Source organism: Ictidomys tridecemlineatus, chromosome 1, assembly GCF_052094955.1.
Source record: "Ictidomys tridecemlineatus isolate mIctTri1 chromosome 1, mIctTri1.hap1, whole genome shotgun sequence".
Lineage (NCBI taxonomy): Eukaryota > Metazoa > Chordata > Mammalia > Rodentia > Sciuridae > Ictidomys > Ictidomys tridecemlineatus.
The window spans coordinates 185,116,067-185,138,645 of NC_135477.1; the positions used below are offsets into that span (position 1 = coordinate 185,116,067).

A 22,579-nucleotide genomic window follows, 5' to 3' on the forward strand; every position below is an offset into this window, starting at 1 on the left:
GGGCCAAGAGGCTGTCTTCTGGACTGTATCAGCCAACGATTGGGTTAGAATAGCTGTCACTCAAGGCTGCTACAGTACCTGGAGGCGGAGCAGGAGAGGAACTGTCCAATCAGGTGCGCAGAGAAAGGTGAAGGGCGGGGTCTCGCAATCTCGCGGCTTTTCCTCTCCCTTGCTGAGCTCCTTCCTCCTTTGCTCCTTTGTCCTCTTCTCCGGATCCCCGGGGACTCTGCTTAACCTGGGGCCCCGAGAGTTCGGAAACCAGACGTCCCTAGGAAGGACGGCGGGTCACCCTGGAGCCCCCAAACGGTGAGTGTGGCCAGGACTGGCGGGATCCGGTGAGCACTTGCTTTGGCGACCAGAGTGCCTCTGGTGGATGACCCTGGGCCCTATCCCTAGTCCCGCGGGGTGGGAAGTGCTTGGTGGCAGGTCCCCGAGGTCACCCTGCTGGCGGGTGGCACTGGACTTTGTCCCCGTGGTCCCGCGGAGTGGGATGGGTGGCAGGTCCCCGAGTTCAGCTGCAGAGGGTGACCCAGTCCTCTCTGGCTAATCGTCCTGGGTCGGTCGGTCTCAGGGCTGGTCCCTGCCCTCTTCCGTTCCCTGTTGGTGACCTCCCTGGGTCATATCTAGGCAGCACGCAGCCTGACGCTCCCATAGTGTGAGGTGAGCAGGGGAGGGTAACAGGGAATCTGGACAGAGGTGTGTTCTGTCAGTGAGAAGTTGGCCTTTGGGGGTCCTGGTCTGACCGTGTATTCTCCACAGAATTAACCTGTGCACCCTTCAACACGTACTCCTAAAAGTGCAAGAAGCTGGGTATGAAATCCATTTTCCATTGGGACCTTTGCTCCTACTAGAGTTGGCAGCATACCCCTACAATTCCAGTTCCCTGCCCGCATTCCCAGATGGCAGCTGCACTCTCCAGGACGCACTTTATCATCAATTTGCTCCACAGCCTACTGTTCAAGTAGACAGTGCTATCTTTTTCCTTTTCTTTTTTCTTTTGGTTCCCAGGATTGAACTCTTGGGCATTTGGCCACTGAGCCCCATCCCCAGCTCTATTTTGTATTTTATTTAGATACAGGATCGCATTGAGTTGCTTAGTGTCTTGTGGTTGCTGAGGCTGGCTTTGAATTCGGCATCCTCCTGCCTCCATCTTCCCAGGCACTGGGATTGCAGGCATGTGCCACTAAACCTGACCAGATAGTGTTTTAATTGTGGTAGTTTCACCTTTTAACGAATAGCACTTTTAAAGATTTTCTTTTTTTTTTTTTTTAATGTGGGCCAAGATTTCCCACGAGTGGAAAGCAAAGAGGAATTACCTGGAACTTGAGTTTTTGTGTTTATAAAGCACTTATGCATCTCTTCATCTTACCCAGGTACAAACACCTGTGCAGAGTCTTTGAGCAGAGGTGTCCTTTGGATACCACACAGGGTCCTGTGTCTTCAGTCATTGTTCTGTCTTTTCCTGGGGCTGCTGCAATCCTATGTTTCAGTGTGCCTGCAGCGCACAGGTGTCCTGTGATCTGAAAGGTGCAGGCAATTTTAAGCTCTGCATCAGCTCCTCCTAGAGGACAGCCTGAGATGTGGAGTACAGCCTCTCAGGGGAGCAGCTAGAGACACCCAGGTCAGACAGTGAGATGCTGGTGTTGAGGGAACATGACATATATGGTTCCTACCCTTTGGATGGGCTCAGAGCGGTGAAGGAAGAACAGTTATCCTAAAGAGCAGGGAAAACTGACCCCAGCAAGGTGGAGCAAAGCCCTACAAAGCTTTTCAGCAGCAGGAGGGAGGTGGAAGGATGTACCTGGTGACAGAAGCCTGACCTGAAGCTGGTCAGTGTCCAGTGGTGCTGCAGCTCCCCGGGTTTTTGCCTTGGAAAGACTGGCTAAGGTATTTTAGTGTCAGTTTTTCTATTAATTGTAAAATGTAAGTTATTAGTAGGGTTGATTAGGAAATATTCCTAAAGGGTAAGAGAGAGATATAATTCAAGGGGAAGAAAGAAGGCTAGAAACAGAAAATAAGCAAACACTTGGTCCTATATTATTTTAGTTAAAAATTCTTAGGACTGTTTCTCTTCACCAGAGTGAATTTACTGAGTTTCTCAGATGCCTTCTTTTATTTATTTATTTATGTGGGGGGCGTGTTCTACCAATTTAAAATAGAATTCCAGGGCTTTGCTTTTGGAATGTTATGTGGGAATAGAAAAAAGGGAAATCCTATGTTGCAGTGTGCTTGCAGTAGATATGAATGCATTCCCAGATGAAAGTGTGGTAGAGAACTTGTTTTCTTTCTTTCTTTCTTTCTTTTTTTTTTTTTTTTTTTTGTGGTGCTGGGGATTGAACCCATGTCTTTGTGCATTCGAGGCAGGCACTCTACCAAATGAGTTATATCCCTAGCCCAGAAGTTGGTTTCTTTTTTACAAAATTCAACCTCACAAGGGCTTTGCTAACTTGCTGAGGTTGGATTTTAACTGGTGTTCCTTCTCTGTCATCCTCCAGAGTCACTGGGATTACAGGCCTGCACCACTGCAACTCTCTAGTTAAAATTTCTTATATATCTTTTTCTCTTTTCAGATGTGGTTTTTACTAGGGTTTTGGGGGTGGAAGAGTGGTTTAAAATAGAATTCCAGGACTTATCTTTGGAAATGCTACCTGGAAAAGAAATAGGAAAGATCTTGTTTCAGTATGGTTGCAGAAAGTGAATACATTGTCCCAGTACCTATGGTAGAAAAGTTGATTCATTCATTACAAAGATTCACCAAAACATCCGCTCTTGTATTTTGGAGGGGAGGGCAGCAAGGACAGGGCAGGATCAGATCCTAGGGCAGAGAATGTTTCACCACAAGTCAGCCTGATCTCAGGAGGGGTCAGGAAGAAGTGTATATACTGGCTCTAACTACTAGTGGGTCAGAGTTTAGGGTCCTGGATTAAGGAGAGAAACTTGAGTCAGTTTTGCTTAAAAAGTATTTTTCTGATCCCTGAAAACAAAATCCCTAATTGCTTATGAGAAAAAAGAAGAGAGGAGGGATTTTCAGGATCGGTGTGTTTCTGCCATGGGCTAAAAAGGAGCATCATTTGAGTCACAATGGGAAGAGGGTGTCTGTGTAGGAACTGCTCTAGCAGAATGCAGAGGAGGGGGATTTATTCAATCATAGATTTTTTTCACAGGAGTACCTTTGGCACTCTTTTTCTTACATATCTTTTCCATTTTGGCCAATCCTAAGTTGAGTCTTTTAAATTGAACATAAATGATGTGCTTTGTTAAAATCAAATCATTGAAGTTGAATAGGGGATGATAGGAGTCTCCAGTTTGTAGTTCTTTGCTCTCAGCAGGACTGGCCCTCCTGCCCTGCAGCTGGCATCTACAATGGGGCAGTGTTGTGGAGCTGACCCTGAGCTAGGGTTTGTGCTGACTGGTGGTGTCAGAATTGAACTTTTGAGTGACCAGTAGTTTTGGAGAATGGATTGGTGTTCATCAAACTCACGTTGTAGGTGTCAGAAGTGGTTTCTTGGAAAAGGTCTCACAAGCCAGAACCTCCATGTACCTGCTGGTGGGTGCTTGGGTATCAGTGAGAACTGAGGTCCTACAGGAGGGAACATTCCACTCTAGGGAAAAGAGAACACAGTGACCTTCCAGAACCAAATGTCCCAGCTGCTCATGTTTTCCTCATTTCCTAGGAAAATCCACCTGAGCTGCATCTACTGTGAGTGTGGTCCCCAAGCTTGGGGAAGAGTTAGTCACAAAGTAGAGATTCCTGGTGTACTGTCTGTGAGAGGGTGCTTCCCTGAGCTGGTTCCTGTTGTTTTCTTTATCAAATCTTGGTGCCATAAAATTCCACTTTATTCCAAGAATGTAGGAAGTTCTTTTTTTTTTTTCCCCCCCTCTTAGGTACTGGGGATTGAACTCAGGGACACTCAACCACTGAGATAACCCTGGCCCTTTTTTTTGTATTATTGTTGTTGTTATTATTTAAATGTATAGACAGGGTCTCACTGAGTTGCTTATGCCTCCCTGTTGCTGAGCCTGGCTTTGAACTCATGGTCCTTCAGTCTCAGTATCCTAAGCCAGTGGGATAAAAGTCATAGCCATGTCACCTGGTCAAGAATTTTATTCCTTCACTGAATGGAAGATTTTTATATTATGGATTAATATTTATTTGGGTGCAGAAATTTGATGTTGAAATATTACTTTAATGCTCAGTTTAGTAAGAATCTATACACCCATATATTCCTGTCCATATAGGGATGCGTTGGTCCTGGGCAGGCTGCCCTCTCTCCCTGCTCTCTCCACCCTCTGCCTGGAGGTGAGTGCAGTGCCAGTTCTGTCATTCCTTTCAGTTTAACCAGCTGTGAGGAAGCAGAATTTTTCTTAGTTCTGTGTTATTGAGTTTTCAGTACCTTAATGTTACCATTAGTGCTCTATCACTGGATTTCTATAATGTGCAATGTGTGGTTTCTCTGCCTCAGTTGGTTAGACTCCTGTGCTGTCTGAGTCTTTGGGTCTCCCAGTTTCCTTCCCTGTTCCTGCTTCAGGAACTTCACTTGTTTCCAGTTTCATTTTTACATTTTTGACAATTTCATTCTATTTTTAAATTTGGTCCCCAAGTGTGTACCCTTTATAATTTTGTACACATAGGGAAGTTCTCAGGTTATTGATTATGGGTAAACTGCTGCAGTGTGAGGAGCAGCTTTCTCACTATTCATCCATTTACCCTCCTACCTGTCTATCCTTTTTTACTTCCATGTGGCTTTTCACTGAATACCATTAGTATGAGCATTTTTCTGTGTATTTCCATGGTCTTTGAAATGGTTTTCAGTCATTTTCTCATGGAATTTATTTTTAGGTTATATTTTTATCTGTTAATTTTCCCTTCAAATGAATTCATTTCTCTTTGTAAAGACTGCAGACATCTGCCCTGAGGTAGGGTTGCCTTCTTGCCCCCTATTGCAGTTTGTTGGGAGAGCCCCCTTTTTATAGATGTATCATTCTTTTTTTCCTTTGAATTTATCTTATTAAGTATATCTGTAGAACAGGAAGCATGGTGGATTTTGAGAGATAAATTCTTAGGTGTCCCCTCCTGGACACAGGGAATGAGCCTTTCTGGGGCCACATTTCAGCAGTCAGAGTCTGGCTCCCAATATGGGAATGTGATTACCCCTTTGCAAGTGGGTATTTATTCTGAACTGTGAGTGAGGCAGGCTCTAACCTGAGCTGGTTCAAATGTTTGCTTGTTCTTTCACTGAGTTTTTTTGTAATTGTCATGTAATTCGTTTTTTATGCACTTAATACTTGTACTTCCTGATTTTCTTTTTATTATTATTATTATTATTATTATTATTATTATTATTATTATTATTGTCTGAAAATGAGTTGACAGAGTAAAAGTGTGAGGAGGCTTTGCCCAATAAGCCTTGGCCTTTTCCCAAGTGATTTATGCCTGGCTCCCTCCTTCCCAGTCAGTCCTGACCAGGCACACATCTTCTGTGAGGTCCTGGTAGGCTGCCTTGGAACCAAGGCTGTAATTCCTCACATATGCCTGGGACTCTGTGCCCAGAAGAGCTTCCTAGCCAACAGGGCCTGCTTTGGAAAGCCAGGCTCAGCTCTGCATAAGTGGAAATGTCCCCCTGGTGGGGCAGGTCCCCTTGCAGGGAGGAAGTCCTGCCTGAAAAGGGCTTTTGCGAATACCTTGTCTTCCTGGCCTATGTATCAGGAGTATGATGCATCTCCTGACAGTCAGGGCCCCAGAGTGTGCATATTTGTGTTGGGGAGAGAGAGGGGTCTTGTGGAGCCTTGGCTAGTTAGCAGGCAGCTGGTGGGAGGGGGTGGCCTTCCACAGTCTCAGAAGCCTATATCTCTCAACCTGTGGAGCTCAGAATCCATCTCCAGGACTGTGTCTTCTCTGCTGTGTGAGGCCCAAGTGGCTCTGGCTCACATTTGTCTCCCTGTGACCTGCAGGTGCTATGAGGTCCATAAGAAGGATGTCAGGTCTCCCCAGAAGGCGGAAAATGGTGAGTGTGTGGGGCAGGTTTGGTCAGGTGGGAGGTAGGCTTGTTACAAGTGATGAACCTGCTGTGGCTGGCCTCTGGCCTCCCATTGTCATCTCTATAGTCACCCAAGAGTACCTGAGTCAGATGCTGCTTTAGCTCAGCCCTTGATGGCCATGGTGTGGGCTGGTGCAGGTGGGTTCCCAGTGTGCTGCCTGGTCTGCAGCTACTTTGGCAGAATTCTCTCTGCCCAGCTGGACCCCAGCCCTAAGTACTCAGTGTGAAATGAAGGCAGCGGGTCTCATGGGATCCTGCCTTAGGTGTGGGGCTCCTGGGTAGAAGATGTTGGTCTGAGAGATCTGTGTTTCTTCTCTCAAGGAGTCACCCTCCTTTCCCCCTCCTATGCCCTACTAGGGCTTTTGGTACATTCTTAATATTCCTGTCCTTTTCTCATATTTACAGATCAGACTCTCCCTCCAAGTTCACAGCATTTTCATCTCTTTTTGTGAATTTCCCATATGATGAAAGGAGAGAACAGTCACCTGGAACTTCACTGTTAAGAGAACTTGTGTCTGTCTGTCTCTGTCTCTGTCTCTGTCTCTCTCTCTCTCTCTCTCTCTCTCTCTCTCTTTTTTTCCTTCCCCAGGAATTGATACCTTATCAAATTGTGGAGAGGTTTCCTTTGGACCCCTGACAGGGTTCCATGCTTTTAGCCACTGTGTTGCCCCGCTTGGGGCTGTGTCAAGTCCTGTAGGCTGCCCTGTGTCCTACAGGAAGCAGGCAATTTTAGGCCCTGGGTCAGCTCCTTCTAGAGGACATTGTTAAGTGTGTCATTCAGCTTGTGAGGGGAGCAGTTGGAGGCCCTTATGCTGAGGAATCTCTTGGAATAGGCCTCATCTAGACAGCTGCCTCCTAGGGACACTGTATCCCCCAAGCCCTGTTCCCATTCCTTGGAGACAGGTGGACAGTGAGCCTGTGGATGCTGGTGCTGAGGGGCCAGGTCAGCAGTGATTCCTGCCCTTGCATTCTCTCACAGTTGTGAAGCAGGAAAACTCTTCCAGAGCATAAGGACCACCCACCCCAGTGCAGTGCTATGCAAACCTGATAAGACTTGTAGCCTGGAGTCATGGTCAGGTTTCCTGGGAGGGTGATCATGGAGTGTTTCAGTGAGCAGGACCAGGTGTGATGATGTTCAGCTGCCAGGGACCTTATCTGCCCCTTAAGCCTGACACATCTGTGCTCCCTCAGCACCAGCCCTTTCTGTCACTTCAAATTCGTCTGCTTACTTATCAGAGACCTAGGTATTCCTTAAATGTCAAATGTATTTATTCAGGGGTGAGGTTAAAAAAAAAAAGAAAGAAAGAAAAAGAAAAAAAATCTTCTATTTGATCATTGTTTTCATTGGACTTGCTTTAGGACTTTAAGAAAAAAAGCTCCTAATAGGTTATGTTTTGTTATTCCCATTTCCTTTGTTGTGCTGAGTGTCTAACCGAGGGCAGTAGTTTTCATATATTCTCAAATTGTACCCCCCCATTTGTATTAGTATATTAGTTATACGTGATATTAGGGTTTGTTTTATTTATTTATCTTTTTGCTGTCAGGGATTGTACTCAGAGGAACTTTATCACTGAGCCACATCCTGGGCCCTTTTTATATTTTATTTTTAAACCATCTCCCTAACTTGTTTAGGGCCTCACTACATTGCTGAGGCTGGCCTCAAACTTGCATCCTCTGCCTCAGACTCCTCGGTTGCTACTGTTAAAGATGTCTACCTCCTTGCCTGGCTAATGTTGGGTTTTATTTTTTACATAATGTGCAAGCATTAGGTTGGTGTAAGTTACTCCACTTCAGTCCCCAGTAGTTTTCCTTTCTCTCCTACTTTCCTTCTGTTTCCTTACCTCTACTCACTAGACTTCCTACTATTATTTATTTCAAATTCATGCTTTATGGATCAACATAATGGTGGAATTCATCATGATATGTCATCTATGTGCGTATCTATATGTCATCTATGTTCAACTCCACTCCAGTGTTCTCTCATTTCCTGTTTCCTCCCTTATCTCAGTCTCTGTCCTCTTCCTCACCTCCCTCTCTTCTATTTTCATGGGATCCTGCCTATCCCACTTTTTGTCCTGATTTTGCTCCTGCTTCCACATATGGGAAAGAACACATTCAGCATCTGAGTTTCTGGCTCTCACTTATTTCACTTAGTATGTTGTCTTCCAGTTCTATGCATTTTCATGCTAATGACATACTTTCATTTTTTATGACTGAGCAAAATCCCATTGTGTATGTATACCTCAATTTCTTTATTCTTTTTTCTCTTGATGGCATCCTGGGCTGGCCTTGGATATGGGGAACTGTGGTGTGACTTTATCACTGTAGCATATTGGTATTACACAGGGAGCTCAGGCTGCTCCCTGCAGGATGGTGCTGAGTCCCAGGGTTTGCAGTAAGAACTGAGGTGCATCATGAAGTTATGTGAAATTTGAGGCTGTTCCAGGGTCACATTTGTTCTGCTTTATTTTCCCTGTTTCCATGTGGAGCAGCTCCACTGCTATTTGGCTGACCTTCTACTCCCTGAGGCTGCTGTCATTTCTCTTCTACATGGTGTTCCAGGTACCATTACTGCACCCTTGATTACTGCCCACTTGAAGTGAGCTCTGTACTCATGAAGTACTAGTCAGACTGCTGTTCTTGTTTTCAAAGTCCTGTGGTATTCTGGGTCCCTCGTAATGTTGAATGACATTTTCAATTTCTAAAAAGGAATCATTATCCGGGATTCTGATGGGTTTAAATATAATTGGTAGATTCTTTGGGAGTATCACCACCTTAATAACATTAAACCTTTAGTCCATGAGCATAGAATGGTATTTATTTGGATGTTGAGCTACTTCCACTAAGCATTACAGTTTAGAAAATAAGTTTTATAATTTTCTATTTGCTATTTATTATGTATGTATTATATATTATTATTATATTGTTTATTCTTCTATATTTATTTTTTGAGTGTCATTGTAAATGAACTTTAAGTTTCATTTCAGAATTTTATGAGTAAAAAGTTGATTTTTTTGATTATTAAATTTATGAGTTTTGTTTATTAATTTTTTCACTCCTGACCTTGGTAATACGTCTTCCTCTTGGGTGCTTCCAGGTTTTGAAAATCATGAGTGCTGGTGCTCCGAACTTTGTAGGGCAGGAAATCATGTGGACCTACATTGTGAACTCATTTGGGTTTCCCCAACTTTGCGAAATGGTTTAGGGTCCAGGAGCCACCGCTCTGACACATGAAATAGGGTTGATCACTTCAGCCTGTGATAGTTGAGTGGCTGTGGGCCTGTGAGGAGGTTTGTGTGAGGCCTCTGTGTGTTAGAGCCCTGGACTTCTCAGGTATAGATCTCCCCCATGTCGAAGGCTTTCTGGTAGGTACAGCAGTGAAGAAACCCTGTCAGATGTCCTTATCCACTTGTAGTAGAGACTGTAGGGAGCAGTAAGCCAGAAATACAAGGCAAATGGGCACTGTGTCAGGCAGTCACTGTTGATGGGGTTAGAGGTGGTGAAGGGTGCAGAGGTGTCCCTCTCTCCTCCTGTCTTGGTGCCTGTGCAGCTGTCTCAGCCCATGAGTGGGTCTGAGTCTGTTACCTTTCCCACCTTTATATGGTGGAGTCCTTGGTTTTGTCTCAGTATCTGGTGCTGTGTGAGTCAGCTCTGAGGTCTGGAATGCTGTGATTTTGTTCCTGGCTTCCCTCCCCCCCACCCCCCCCCCCGCCCCTTGCTGTGTTGTCTAGTAGTAGTGAGAGCAGGAATCCTTGACTTGTTTTTCTGTCACAGAGACAGGGTTTTGTTCTTCAGTGTAGCCTTAGGTTTTATAGATCCCTGTGGCTTTTTAGGGGTTTTCATTCTTTTCCTGGTATGTGCATGTTGATGTCATGAAGATGGGTTTGATTTTTGTCAGCTGCTTTTTCTAGGTATCAAACCTTCTCCAGAATCATGTTGTGCTGGTGTTTTCCACATTTCTTCGGGGTGCCATTTCACTCTGTTGGTGGTGTCCGATGAAAGTTAAAATTTTCACTCTTTAGTGTTGATTCGCTTTTAAATTGCACATGTGGATGAGGTGCAGTGAGCTAGTTGCACATCTGTTCCATTGTGTCATGATAAGATTAGGGCTTTAGCCCTTCTGACCCTTACATTTATCATTTCTGGGTGTCTGTGGACTACTCCCCATGCTTTATTATGAAATGCACAGTGACATGTTGTGCACTACATGCTCTGGACACTCTACTGTTCTGGAGAGCAGTCCTGCTGGCCCCTCCTGAGTATATTTTAGTACCTGATACACAGTCTGCTCTTCCAGCCCTGCCCTGTCCCTTCTCTCTCTTCCTTGCCTCTGGTGACTATTCTTGTACTTTCTGTGACTTCAACTTGCCACTTCTCTGAGTGAGTTTGTACACACAGATGTCTCTGTGCCTGGCTTGTTCCACTCAGTGTGGTGTCCATAGTTTCAGTCTCATTGCTGCAAACCATAGGACTGAAAGCCATTTGGTGAAATCAAGTTCATCTATTCTTTCATGAATCACATGGATGGAAAAATATCCCAGAAACCATTCCCAAATCCACTGTTGTGAGATTGTGCTCTAGTGTTGTGAGATTGTGCTCTGCATTGTCTTCTAAGAATGGATAAGGTTCACATCTTCAGGGCTTTGGTCCATGTGGATTTCATGTAGGCACGTGCTGTGAAGGGAGGGTCTGACTTCACGCGTTGACATGAACACACAGTTTCCTGGCCATTCATTTCCCTGCATGTTCTTTTTTCCTTGAATGACCCTGATTGTGCAGCATCATTTCCTTCTGTGTGGGTCATCAGTGTCCTGATCCCGCATTTTTCTCGACTGCTGTGTGTGTCTTCCTTTAAACCAGTGCCACTGGGTCTTTGTTAGTGTACTTTGAGGAGGTTTTGAAAGCTGGAAATGTGGTGCTTTCCAGTTTATTTTTCTTCTTCCATTGTTTGTTTTCTTGTAATTCCATGTCAACTTAGAATGATACTTTTTATTTTTATATAAAAATGTCATTGGTATTTTGAAAATGATTGAAGTGACTTCATGGATAATATTTGGGTAGATTTACAATTCCTTATTCTTGCAAATGCCAGATATCTTTATAGGTATCATTTCCCTCATGTGGTTTGTAGTTTTAATTGTCAAACTTCATGAATAATTTCTGAACATTTTTTAATGTGGTTTTTTCCTTCTGTTCCGTGTCCTGGCTCTTTTCCATTTGAGTTGTGCATTTATTCATCTCACTATGCCCCCATGCCCTCTAATACACATCCCATGTATTTCAGGCTGCTTCTTGATTTGTTTTCATCTTTTAATTCCTCTAATTTTAATGCATTTGAATTTCTCATTTTTAATTATTGCTTATTCTCATGTAAAAATGTTTTCTGTTTCTCTAGAAAAAAAGTTTGAAATTGTTTTAGTTTTGTTTTCACAAAAGAATCTGTAGTGAATTAATATTTGTGCATGGAATCAGGAAACTAATGCATTGTTTTCAATTAGATAACATTTTTTCTTGACTCATCTTTGTAATTGAATGTGAATGTTTCCACTTCTGCACAATACGTACTATGTCATTAGTCAATTTTCCATATGAATATTAAACCACTGAAAACTTTTCTCTTGGTCCATATCATGGTTCATCTCTTTGCTAACTGTAAAGAAGTGAACAAAGGAAACGTAGACATACAATACAGAGGAAGAAAAGTGACTACTCTCTCCATCAGCCCTGTTTATTATCTCAACAGTTACATAGCTCATTGTTACCATAACTAGTTATGACTTAGTCTTCCTTTAATCCCAAGTGCTAGCTAACTGAGATAAAGTCCAGGTTACTATAAACACAGAGTCCCTTTTCTCCAAGGATGTAACCATAGAAACTAGATAGTGTGCCTTTATGGTTATCTTAATGGCTTCAAGGAGAAACTGCTGGGCATTACAAGCATGGGAAACAGAGTGCTGTTACTCCCTGGGAGTTTGCTCAAGAGAAGAATGCTTTCCTGTACATTTCCAAGGTCAGAATACCTACAGCTACCCCCGCCCCCTTTAAGGCCTTTTACATGAATAATATTTGTTCTTTTTTCTTAATGCTGGTGGGGGCAAAAAATAGGGTAGGTATTGCAAAAAGTAAGTGCAACGTAACAATCCCAGTAAACATCCACCTATGAATCCTAGTAAACATTCACCTATGAGTAATTGTTTGATCCAGATGAAATTGGGTAACCACAAAATGAGCCAATCCAACAAGTCTAAACCTCCATAATCTTGTTGGTATCTTTAAGGTAATCTAACTCCTTTGAAATAGAATTATCATTATCACTTAAATTGAAGCAATACATATTATTAAGCTCCTGACATCCTTTATGATGTAACAATAACAGTTAATCAATTGCAGCCCGATTGTCGAGAATGGCTTGATATAGTTTTTGTTCTTCATTAAGTATTTTTTTGCTGTTATTTAAATTTTTTTTAGTTATACAGGTCAATAGAATGCATTTACGCACTTTGATATATCATACATGTATATAATTCTCATTTTTCTGAGTGTACATGATGCAGAATCATATTTGTCACGTAGTCACATATATACATACAGTAATAATGTCTGTTTCATTCTACTGTCTTTCCTATCCCCACATTCCCTCTACTTCCCTCCCATCACTTTCCTCCACTTTATCTAAGGTAATGCTATTCTTTCCTAGTGCCCCCTGCCTTATTGAAAAATTGTATCTGTATATTGCAGAGAACATTCATCCTTTGGTTTTATGGGATTAGCTTATTTTGCTTAACATGATAATCTTCAACTCCATCCATTTACTGGTGAATACCATAATTTCACTCTTCTTTAAAGTTGAGTAATATTCCACTGAGTATATATACCACGTTTTCTTTATCCATTTATCTACTGAGGCACACCTAGGTTGGTTCCATAGTATAGCTATTGTGAATTGAGCTGCTATAAACATTGATGTGGCTCCATCACTGTAGTATGCTGATTTTAAGATCTTGTTCTTTGGGTATAAACCAAGGAGTGGGATAGGTGGGTCAAATGGTGGTTGCATGCCCAGTTTTCTGAGGAATCTCCATACTGCTTTCCATAGTGGTTGCACCGATTTGCAGTTCTACCAGTAATGTAAGAGTGCACCTTTTTCTCCACATCCTCACCAATATTTATTGTTGCCTTTATTCTTGATGATTGCCATTCTGATAGGAGTGAATGAAATCTTAGAATAGTTTTTATTTGTGGCTGGGGATGTGGCTCAAGCGGTAGTGCGCTTGCCTGGCATGCGTGCGGCCCGGGTTCGATCCTCAGCACCACATACAAACAAAGATGTTGCGTCCGCCGATAACTAAAAAATAAATATTAAAAAATTCTCTCTCTCTCTCTCTCTCTCTAAAAAAAAGAATAGTTTTGATTTGCATTTTTCTATTTTCTAGAGATGTTGAACACTTTTTTTTTAAATATTTGTTGATCAATTTTATTTCTCAGTTCTACTCAATTCTCAGCCCATTTATTGATTGGGTTGTTTGTTTTTTTGGTGTAAGTTTTTTGAGTTCTTTATATAAAGAACTCATCAAGCATATTAATGGACATAGAAGTATGATTAATTTTTTTTTTTTTTTACCATAGTACAGGCCAGTTTCATAGTGGTTTTATAAGCTCTGACAATTAGTCCAGGGATACTCACAAAGGATAATGTCAAAGCATCAAATTTTGCATTAGAGAGAAGGTTTACCTAATCTTCACAGTTTTTATCACAGGGAATAGACCTTTTAAGAATACATTCTGCAAGATGGTGGCCTATTAAATTGTTTGGGGATGGTAAGAACACAGTCTGCTAAGACAACTATGGGTACTGTGCAACATTCTAGCAGGTATATAATTAAAAATGTATGTTCCACAAGAAAAGAACCATCTTGGTGGTAAAGGGACGTGACCATTTTCATACATAATGGTCTCCAACTTGGTACAATTAAATGAGAGTCGTCCCAAAGAAACACATTTATGCATAGAGCCTTGAATTTCAGCATAAGTGTTGGTTGCATTTATAGCCATAGTGAGGGTAAGTAACATTTTGAGGATTTCCCCAATTTTAAGGATCTTTATGGTATATTGGTTTTTGGATACTCCATTGGAGAACATTGTCATACTCAAAATTTCATGTGCAGGTCGGTACACAGGAAGAATACAGGAGCCCAGTACATTTCACATACCAATATCTTGGAGGATACAAATCTCAGATGAATTAATAATTTCAGCCAAGTGATTCAGATATTATAATGGGTTCTAGAAGTTAGGGAGTCTGGATTGTAATGAATTTCCCATGGCTTGAGTACAACAGAATAACATTATTATTAAGACCAAAGCATTTACAGAGTTTTGTGTGAGTTTAGCAATCAAAGCAGTAACTAAGTTTTCTGGAGTGCATTCTCACCCCATTTGAGCCAGCAGCTATTGAGCTAAGGCTGTTAATGATTTTATGTCCCCCCAAGCCACTGAAAGTCTAGTATCTTGGGATCCTCTTTTGATGTACCTTTTAATGTTTCTTCTCTTTTGAGGAGACTCATCATTGTCCTTTTGTTTGGTGGGACTTTTCTCATCCAGGATCAAACAGATTTGATGATCAGGTTTTGATGCCAGCTCATGATTGTCAGGTCTCACACACTGAGATGGAATATGAACAGGAGGTGTTGGTGTAAGCATAGCAGTCTATCCCTTTTCCCATGTGATCAGAGGCATGGGGTCTTGTCATCCTGGGTAAGGTGGGACCCTATATTTTACATAAATTTTTTGGTAGTGGCTGTTTGGGAATAAAATGTGTATCCAAAGCAGATGGCCAATTATGAGTAATAACTTTGTATTATATATTGTTCATTATCTGTAATTAAAACAACATTTATGCATTATTAATATGAGAGAGGCTAGGTCCCTATTTTTGTTTTTGTTTTAAAAGGCAAGCTTTAAACATATGATGCACTTGTTGAACCAAAGTTTGTTCAGTAGGATTTTGAGAATTCCATGATTTAAATTTACATTGATTACATAATTGTGCAAAAGCACGAGATGTATATACAGGGACATTATCTGTCTTTAAATGAATAGGCTTGCCCATAGTGGCAAAGCAAATAATGAATGAGAAATGCAAGCAGATACCTTTTCAGATCTGTGGGCACTAGCACAAATGAACCCAGTATGGATATCAGTGGAAATGTGAAGAAAGGTACAAGGATGAAAAGGAGGGAAATGGATAACATCCATTTGCCAAAGTGTATTAGGATTTATAGATTTACAAATTTTCCACATAGAGGCCCAAAAGGGTGCACAGTGAGAACAGTGGTTGGCTCTAGCACAAGCCTGTTGAGAAAGATAGAAACATTTTCATTAGTGATTGAGCATTTTCACGAAAGAATCCATGGGATTCCATAGCGTCTGAAAACAAAGGACAAAGGGATTTCACAGTTCATCTGCACGTGCGTTACTCTTCGTCAGAGGTCCAGGAATCTTGGTATGGCTGCATATATGAGCAAGGAAGATGGGAGAGTATGACATTGTAAAAGAGTTGGAAGGGCTAAAAAAAAGAGATACTAAGTTGGAATCCAAATGAGAGGATAACAAAGACATGGAAATATGAGGCACAAGCTTAGCTAAATATTGAGAATCTGTGATAATATTTAAAGTAGTAAATAACAATCTTACTGCTGAGATAATGACAGCTAATTTGGCTTGCTGTGGAATGATTTGAGGTTTAGTCCATTTATCATTAATTAAAAGTGAGGTATAAAACATGAGTGTCCATGCCTGTTAATGATAAAATTTTAGTATAACCATCAGAAATTAATTTACCGTACATATCAGCAAAAGGCAAAATATTACAGCCTGAAAAAAGACAATGATATGTATAAAGTTCCTGGTTAAAATAGTAAGTACTGCTGTAAAAGCATAAGGTGTTTTAATGACAATGACACATTAGATACAGGACGTTGATTCACCATGACTGTTGATAACTTTTATCAATTCTTTTTAAAACCCATTTTAAAGGAGTCAAAGAAAGGAGGCAGGGTCCTGTTTGTTTAACAACCGGAAAAAAGAGAGAGATCAGTTTGCCATCAGCTGTAATTTTTAATTAATTTATTTAAGAAACCATACTTATTTTTTATTGGTTATTCAAAACATTACAAAACTCTTGACATATCATGTTTCATACATTCAATTCAAGTGGGTTATGAACTCTCATTTTTACCCCAAATACAGATTGCAGAATCACATCGATTACACATCCACATTTTTACATAATGCCATATTAGTAACTGTTGTATTCTGATACCTTTCCTATCCTCTACTATCCCCCCTCCCCTCCACTCCCAACTTCTTTCTCTACCCCATCTGTTGTAATTTAATTCTTTCCCTTGTTTTGTTCCCTTCCCCCTCACAACCTCTTATATGTAATTTTGTATAACAATGAGTGTCTCCTTCTATTTCCATGTAATTTCCCTTTTCTCTCCCTTTCCCTCCCATCTCATGTCTCTGTTTAATGTTTATCTTTTCCTCCTGCTCTTCCTCCCTGCTGTGTTCTTAGTTGCTCTCATTATATCAAAGAAGACACTTGGCATTTGTTTTTTAGGGATTGGCTAGCTTCACTTAGCATAATCTGCTCTAATGCCATCCATTTCCCTGCAAATTCCATGATTTTGTCATTTTCTGGTGCTGCGTAATACTCCATTGTATATAAATGCCACATTTTTTTATCCATTCATCTATTGAAGGGCATCTGGGTTGGTTCCACAGTATAGCTATTGTGAATTGTGCTGCTATGAACATCGATGTGGCAGTATCCCTGTAATAACGCTCTTTTAAGGTCTTCAGGGAATAGTCCGAGAAGGGCAATAGCTGGGGTGGTTCCATTCCCAGCTTTCCAAGAAATCTCCATACTGCTTTCCAAATTGGCTGCACCAATTTGCAGTCCCACCAGCAATGTACAAGAGTACCCTTTTCCCCACATCCTCACCAGCACTTGTTGTTGTTTGACTTCATAATGGCTGCCAATCTTACTGGAGTGAGATGGTATCTTAGGGTGGTTTTGATTTGCATTAAGTAAGTCCCATTTGTTGATTCTAGTTATTAACTCTTGTGCTATGGGTGTCCTATTAAGGAATTTGGAACCCGAAACCACAATATGTAGCTCGGAGCCAACTTTTTCTTTTATCAGGCACAGAGTCTTTGATTTGATATCAAGCTCTTTGATTCATTTTGAGTTAACTTTTGTGCATGACGAGAGAAAGGGATTCAGTTTCATTTTGTTGTATATGGATTTCCAGTTTTCCCAGCACCATTTGTTGAAGATGCTATCCTTCCTCCATTGCATGCTTTTAGCCCCTTTATCAAATATAAGAAAGTTGTAATTTTGTGGATTGGTCTCTGTGTCCTCTATTCTGTAGCATTGGTCCACCTGCCTGTTTTGGTACCAGTACCATGCTGTTTTTGTTACTATTGCTCTGTAGTACAGTTTGAAATCTGGTATCGCTATACCTCCTGATTCACACTTCCTGCTTAGAATTGCTTTTGCTATTCTGGGTCTTTTGTTTTTTCATATGAATTTCATGATTGCTTTATCTATTTCTACAAGAAATGCCGTTGGGATTTTGATTGGCATTGCATTAAACCTAAAGAGAACTTTGGGTAATATCGCCATTTTGATGATGTTAGTTCTTCCTATCCATGAACAGGGTATATTTTTCCATCTTCTAAGGTCTTCTTCTATTTCTCTCTTTAGGGTTCTGTAATTTTCATTGTATAAATCTTTCACCTCTTTTGTTAGGTTGATTCCCAAGTATTTTATTTTATTTTTTTTTTGAAGATATTGTGAATGGGGTGGTTGTCCTCATTTCCATTTCAGAAGATTTGTCCCTGATATACAGGAATGCCTTTGATTTATGCGTGTTGATTTTATATCCTGACACTTTGCTGAATTCATTTATTAGCTCTAGTAGGGTTGATCACTTCAGCCTATGACAGTTGAGTGGCTGTGGGCCTGTGAGGAGGTTTGTGTGAGGCCTCTGTGTGTTAGAGCCCTGGGACTTCTCAGGTATAGATCTCCCCCATGTCGAAGGCTTTCTGGTAGGTACAGCAGTGAAGAAACCCTGTCAGATGTCCTTATCCATTTGTAGTAAAGACTGTAGGGAGCAGTAAGCCAGAAATACAAGGCAAATGGGCACTGTGTCAGGCGGTCACTGTTGATGGGGTGAGAGGTAGTGAAGGGTGCAGAGGTGTCCCTCTCTCCTCCTGTCTTGGTGCCTGTGCAGCTGTCTCAGCCCATGAGTGGGTCTGAGTCTGTTACCTTTCCCACCTTTATATGGTGGAGTCCTTGGTTTTGTCTCAGTATCTGGTGCTGTGTGAGTCAGCTCTGAGGTCTGGAATGCTGTGATTTTGTTCCTGGCTCCCCCCCCCTCCCCCCGCCGCCCCTTGCTGTGTTGTCTAGTAGTAGTGAGAGCAGGAATCCTTGACTTGTTTTTCTGTCACAGAGACAGGGTTTTGTTCTTCAGTGTAGCCTTAGGTTTTATAGATCCCTGTGGCTTTTTAGGGGTTTTCATTCTTTTCCTAGTATGTGCATGTTGATGTCATGAAGATGGGTTTGATTTTTGTCAGCTGCTTTTTCTAGGTATCAAACCTTCTCCAGAATCATGTTGTGCTGGTGTTTTCCACATTTCTTCGGGGTGCCATTTCACTCTGTTGGTGGTGTCTGATGAAAGTTAAAATTTTCACTCTTTAGTGTTGATTCGCTTTTAAATTGCACATGTGGATGAGGTGCAGTGAGCTAGTTGCACATCTGTTCCATTGTGTCACGATAAGATTAGGGCTTTAGCCCTTCTGACATTTACATTTATCATTTCTGGGTGTCTGTGGACTACTCCCCATGCTTTATTATGAAATGCACAGTGACATGTTGTGTACTACATGCTCTGGACACTCTACTGTTCTGGTGACTACTCTTGTACTTTCTGTGAACTGAACTTGTAGCTTCTCTGAGTGAGTTTGTACACACAGATGTCTCTCTGTGCCTGGATTGTTCCACTCAGTGTGGTGTCCATAGTTTCAGTCTCATTGCTGCAAACCATAGGACTGAAAGCCATTTGGTGAAATCAAGTTCATCTATTCTTTCATGAATCACATGGATGGATAAAAAAAAACGTTCCCAAATCCATTGTTGTGAGATTGTGCTCTAGTGTTTTGAGATTGTGCTCTGCAATGTCTTCTAAGAATGGGTGAGGTTCACCTCTTGAGGACTTTGGTCCATGTGGATTTCATGCAGGCATGTGCCATGAGGGTAGGGTCTGACTTCACGCATTGACATGAACACACAGTTTTCCGGCCATTCATTTTCTTGAAGGTCCTGTTTGCTGTGCAACATTTTTTTCTTCTTTTTTTCATGGGTCAGCAGTGTCCTGGTCCCCCATTTTCCCCTATTATTGTATATGTCTGCCTTTAAACCAGTGCTCCTCTGTCTTTGTTAGTGTAGTTGGAGGAGGTTTTGAAATCTGGAAATTTGGTGCTCTGCAGTTTATTTTTTTTTTTTTTTACTTCTGTTATTAATTTTCTTGTATTTCCATGTGAACATTAGAATGATACTTCTTAGTTTTATGTAAAACACCTCATTGTTATTTAGAAAGTGATTGAACTGACTTCATGGTTAATTTTTGTGTAGATTACAATTCCTTTTGCTTGCAAATACCAGATATCTTTACATGTATCATTTCCCTTAAGTAGTTTGTAGTTTTAGTTGTATCAGATTTTGTGGATAATTTCTAAACCTTTTTTTTTTTTTTTTTGGTTAACGTGGTTTTCTGCTCCTGCTGCATGTCCTGGCTCGTTTCCATTTCAGGTGTGTATTTATTCATATCACTATGCACCCACACCCTCTAATGTCCCATCTATTTCAGGCTACTTTTTGATACATTTTCATCTTTTAAATGCATTTGAATTTCTCATTCTTTTGAATTTCTCATTCTTTATTATTGCTTACTCTTCTTATATAAAAATCTTTTTTTTCTATTTCTCTAGAAAAAAAACATTTTGAAACTGTTTTAGTTTTGTATATCACACCAGAATGTCTAATAAATTAACATGTGTCCAAGGAATAAGGAAAATAATGCATATTTTCAGTTTAATACCATTTTGTGTTGATTCATCTTTAAAATTGCGTGTGAATGTTTCCTCTTCTCAACAATGCATTCTGTCATTAGTCAATTTTTTATATGAATTTCAAACCCCTGAAAGCTTTCTTTTCTCTTGGTCCCTCTTATGGCTCATCTCTCTGCTAACTATAAAGAAAGGAACAAAGAAGGCTTGTGGGGAGCCATTCCAAACACACACACACACACACACCTTTAAATTTTGATGCACCACGAGGATCCGAAAGATCACTGTAGTCTGGTGTAATAGTTGCATGACTGGTGACTCGGTCTTTTCCCTCGTTCAGATAATAACGCGTGGCACTGGGAGTGGCCCTAGGAATCGGGTGCATCCAGAGGGTGCACTGTTCCCTTGTAATCCTACTTCTTGCCTCATTTGAATGGCTTCTTCCCATTAAAAGGGTTTAGCACCTGCTTCTCTCTCTTTCCATGGACCTCTAAGGAAAGAGGAGCCATGACAGGACCTAAAGGTAAAGGTATTTCTGTCTCTGATTATTTATCTCCCAAGTTACATAGCTTGTTGTTACCATGACTACATTATGATTTAGTCTTCCTTTAATCCCAAATGCTAACTAACTGACATAAGGTCCAGGTTAATATAAACACAGAACCACTTTTCTCTAAGGACATCACCATATAAATTAGATAGTGAGCCTCTATAGTTATCTTAATAGCTTCAAAGAGAAATTGCTGGACATTCCATGCACAGGAAACAGAGCACCTGTAACTGCCCCCCTCACTAGAAGAATGCTTCCCTGTACATTTCCACAGTCAGAATACCTACAGGTAACTCTATGCTAGCTGTGTCCAATAGTATTATTTAAAGTTCTTTATTTATACTCAGGTGTCACTTAAACATTCTGGTAGTTTATATTTAGGCTGCCTCACCATTGCACATACACCACAGTGTATTCACACGGTCCTAGAAGGAATGGCTGTTACATACTAGGCTGTCTCATGTAAGTGCTTCCTACGGTCCAGCCCCATACAGCATTTCACTTAACAAGCTACCAAAATTGATCATGCATTAGGTTTGTTTGCACCACTGTCACTACAAACACTGCAATAATCCCTTTTCTATTGATAACCATTTTTATGTAGCCCATTATTATCCAAAAATATCATTGACCAAAACGTCATGTGGCACATGACTGTATATGATGTAAGACAATAATCTGCTATCTAGAACATATTGACAGGTGTTACACATTTCTTATTCTTATTGGGCTTGGACAAGTACCTTCCATTGATGACTAGGAGTTTGGTTTGTGAAATGTCAGAAAAGTATTTGGCACTTTTCCCATTATATTTTGATATTAATTTGAAGATATTACAAGTTGTTTATTGGTGATTGTTCTTGTAATTAGTAGGTTACATTTGATCTGGAATAAAGCACCAATATATTCTAATTGGTTGTCTTGGTTGTAATCACACAGGTTGAGCTCGATCCCGTGTTGCCATGTTGTGACCACCTCAATGAAATGTTGCCTATCATGAAAGCTCTTAGACTTTGTTTTCAGAGGGTTCTTTTTCTTTTTTTTTAATGGATTGGCAATCATTGATCGTGGAGGTTCTACATTGTATGAGTGGGACAAAATAGTACAATTTCCAGAGTAAAGCAATCATTCAGCACCTTCTATGTTGCTTACTTACACTGTCAAGCACTGTGACTCTGTGTAAATGCTTAGTTTGGTGAGATCCTGTCCAAATCTTTACCTCCTTCTATCAGCTAAAGTACAACTTTGTCAGTAGGCGTTTCTCAGAATAGGTACTGACAGGAGAACTAATCTTAGGTCTCTTCTGCACATGATATAGTAAGGCTTCATTATTCCATGTATTAGTCATTCACCCTAAAAAGATCTTAGGGGTGACTCAGTAGCATGCCTGAACTAAAATTGAGAAGGAATTTTTTTTTTTTTTTCCTTCTGCTGATGCTTTCCTGATAGTTCAGTTCTTACACTGGAATGCCTGATTGGGAATTGAGTGCAGACAGAGTACAAGTTTAACAACCAAATCATAGACTGAATATTTGGAGATCACAATTGTGAGAGTATCTCACATATTAAGAATAGAGCCCTCATGCTGACTTTCTGTCCTGGCCTGCACTACATTTTTGTGGGGTATTTTAGAATTCAGTGGTCTTCGAGGATGTGGCTGTGAAGTTCACCCAAGAGGAGTGGGCTTTGCTGGAACCTTCCCAGAAGAGTCTCCACAGAGATGTGATGCAGGAAGTCCTTAGAAACCTGGCTTCTATAGGTAAGGATGATGTTTCATTACATAATCAAGGATAGAGCACCTGGGAGGATTTTTTTTTTCCTTCATGAATTTGGAATGTGGGAAAGGGAGTACTTAAGGAAA

At 41.0% G+C, this 22,579-nt stretch overlaps 1 protein-coding gene across 9 annotated transcripts in view; it reads left to right on the plus strand.

Annotated features, from left to right (window-relative positions):
• Positions 1–170: 170 nt before the first annotated feature.
• The window catches only part of LOC110597285 (uncharacterized), a 29,585-nt gene continuing 7,176 nt past the window's right edge, over positions 171–22,579 (plus strand). Inside the window, exons 1-4 of one of the 9 annotated variants that reach the window (XM_078052987.1) lie at positions 219–306; positions 5,953–6,005; positions 6,444–6,536; positions 22,351–22,477. In XM_078052987.1, the coding sequence (XP_077909113.1) occupies positions 22,444–22,477 (34 nt within the window). In that variant the 5' untranslated portion in view covers positions 219–306; positions 5,953–6,005; positions 6,444–6,536; positions 22,351–22,443. The other 8 variants (XM_078052968.1, XM_078052993.1, XM_078052963.1 and 5 more) reach the window with 8 other exon arrangements.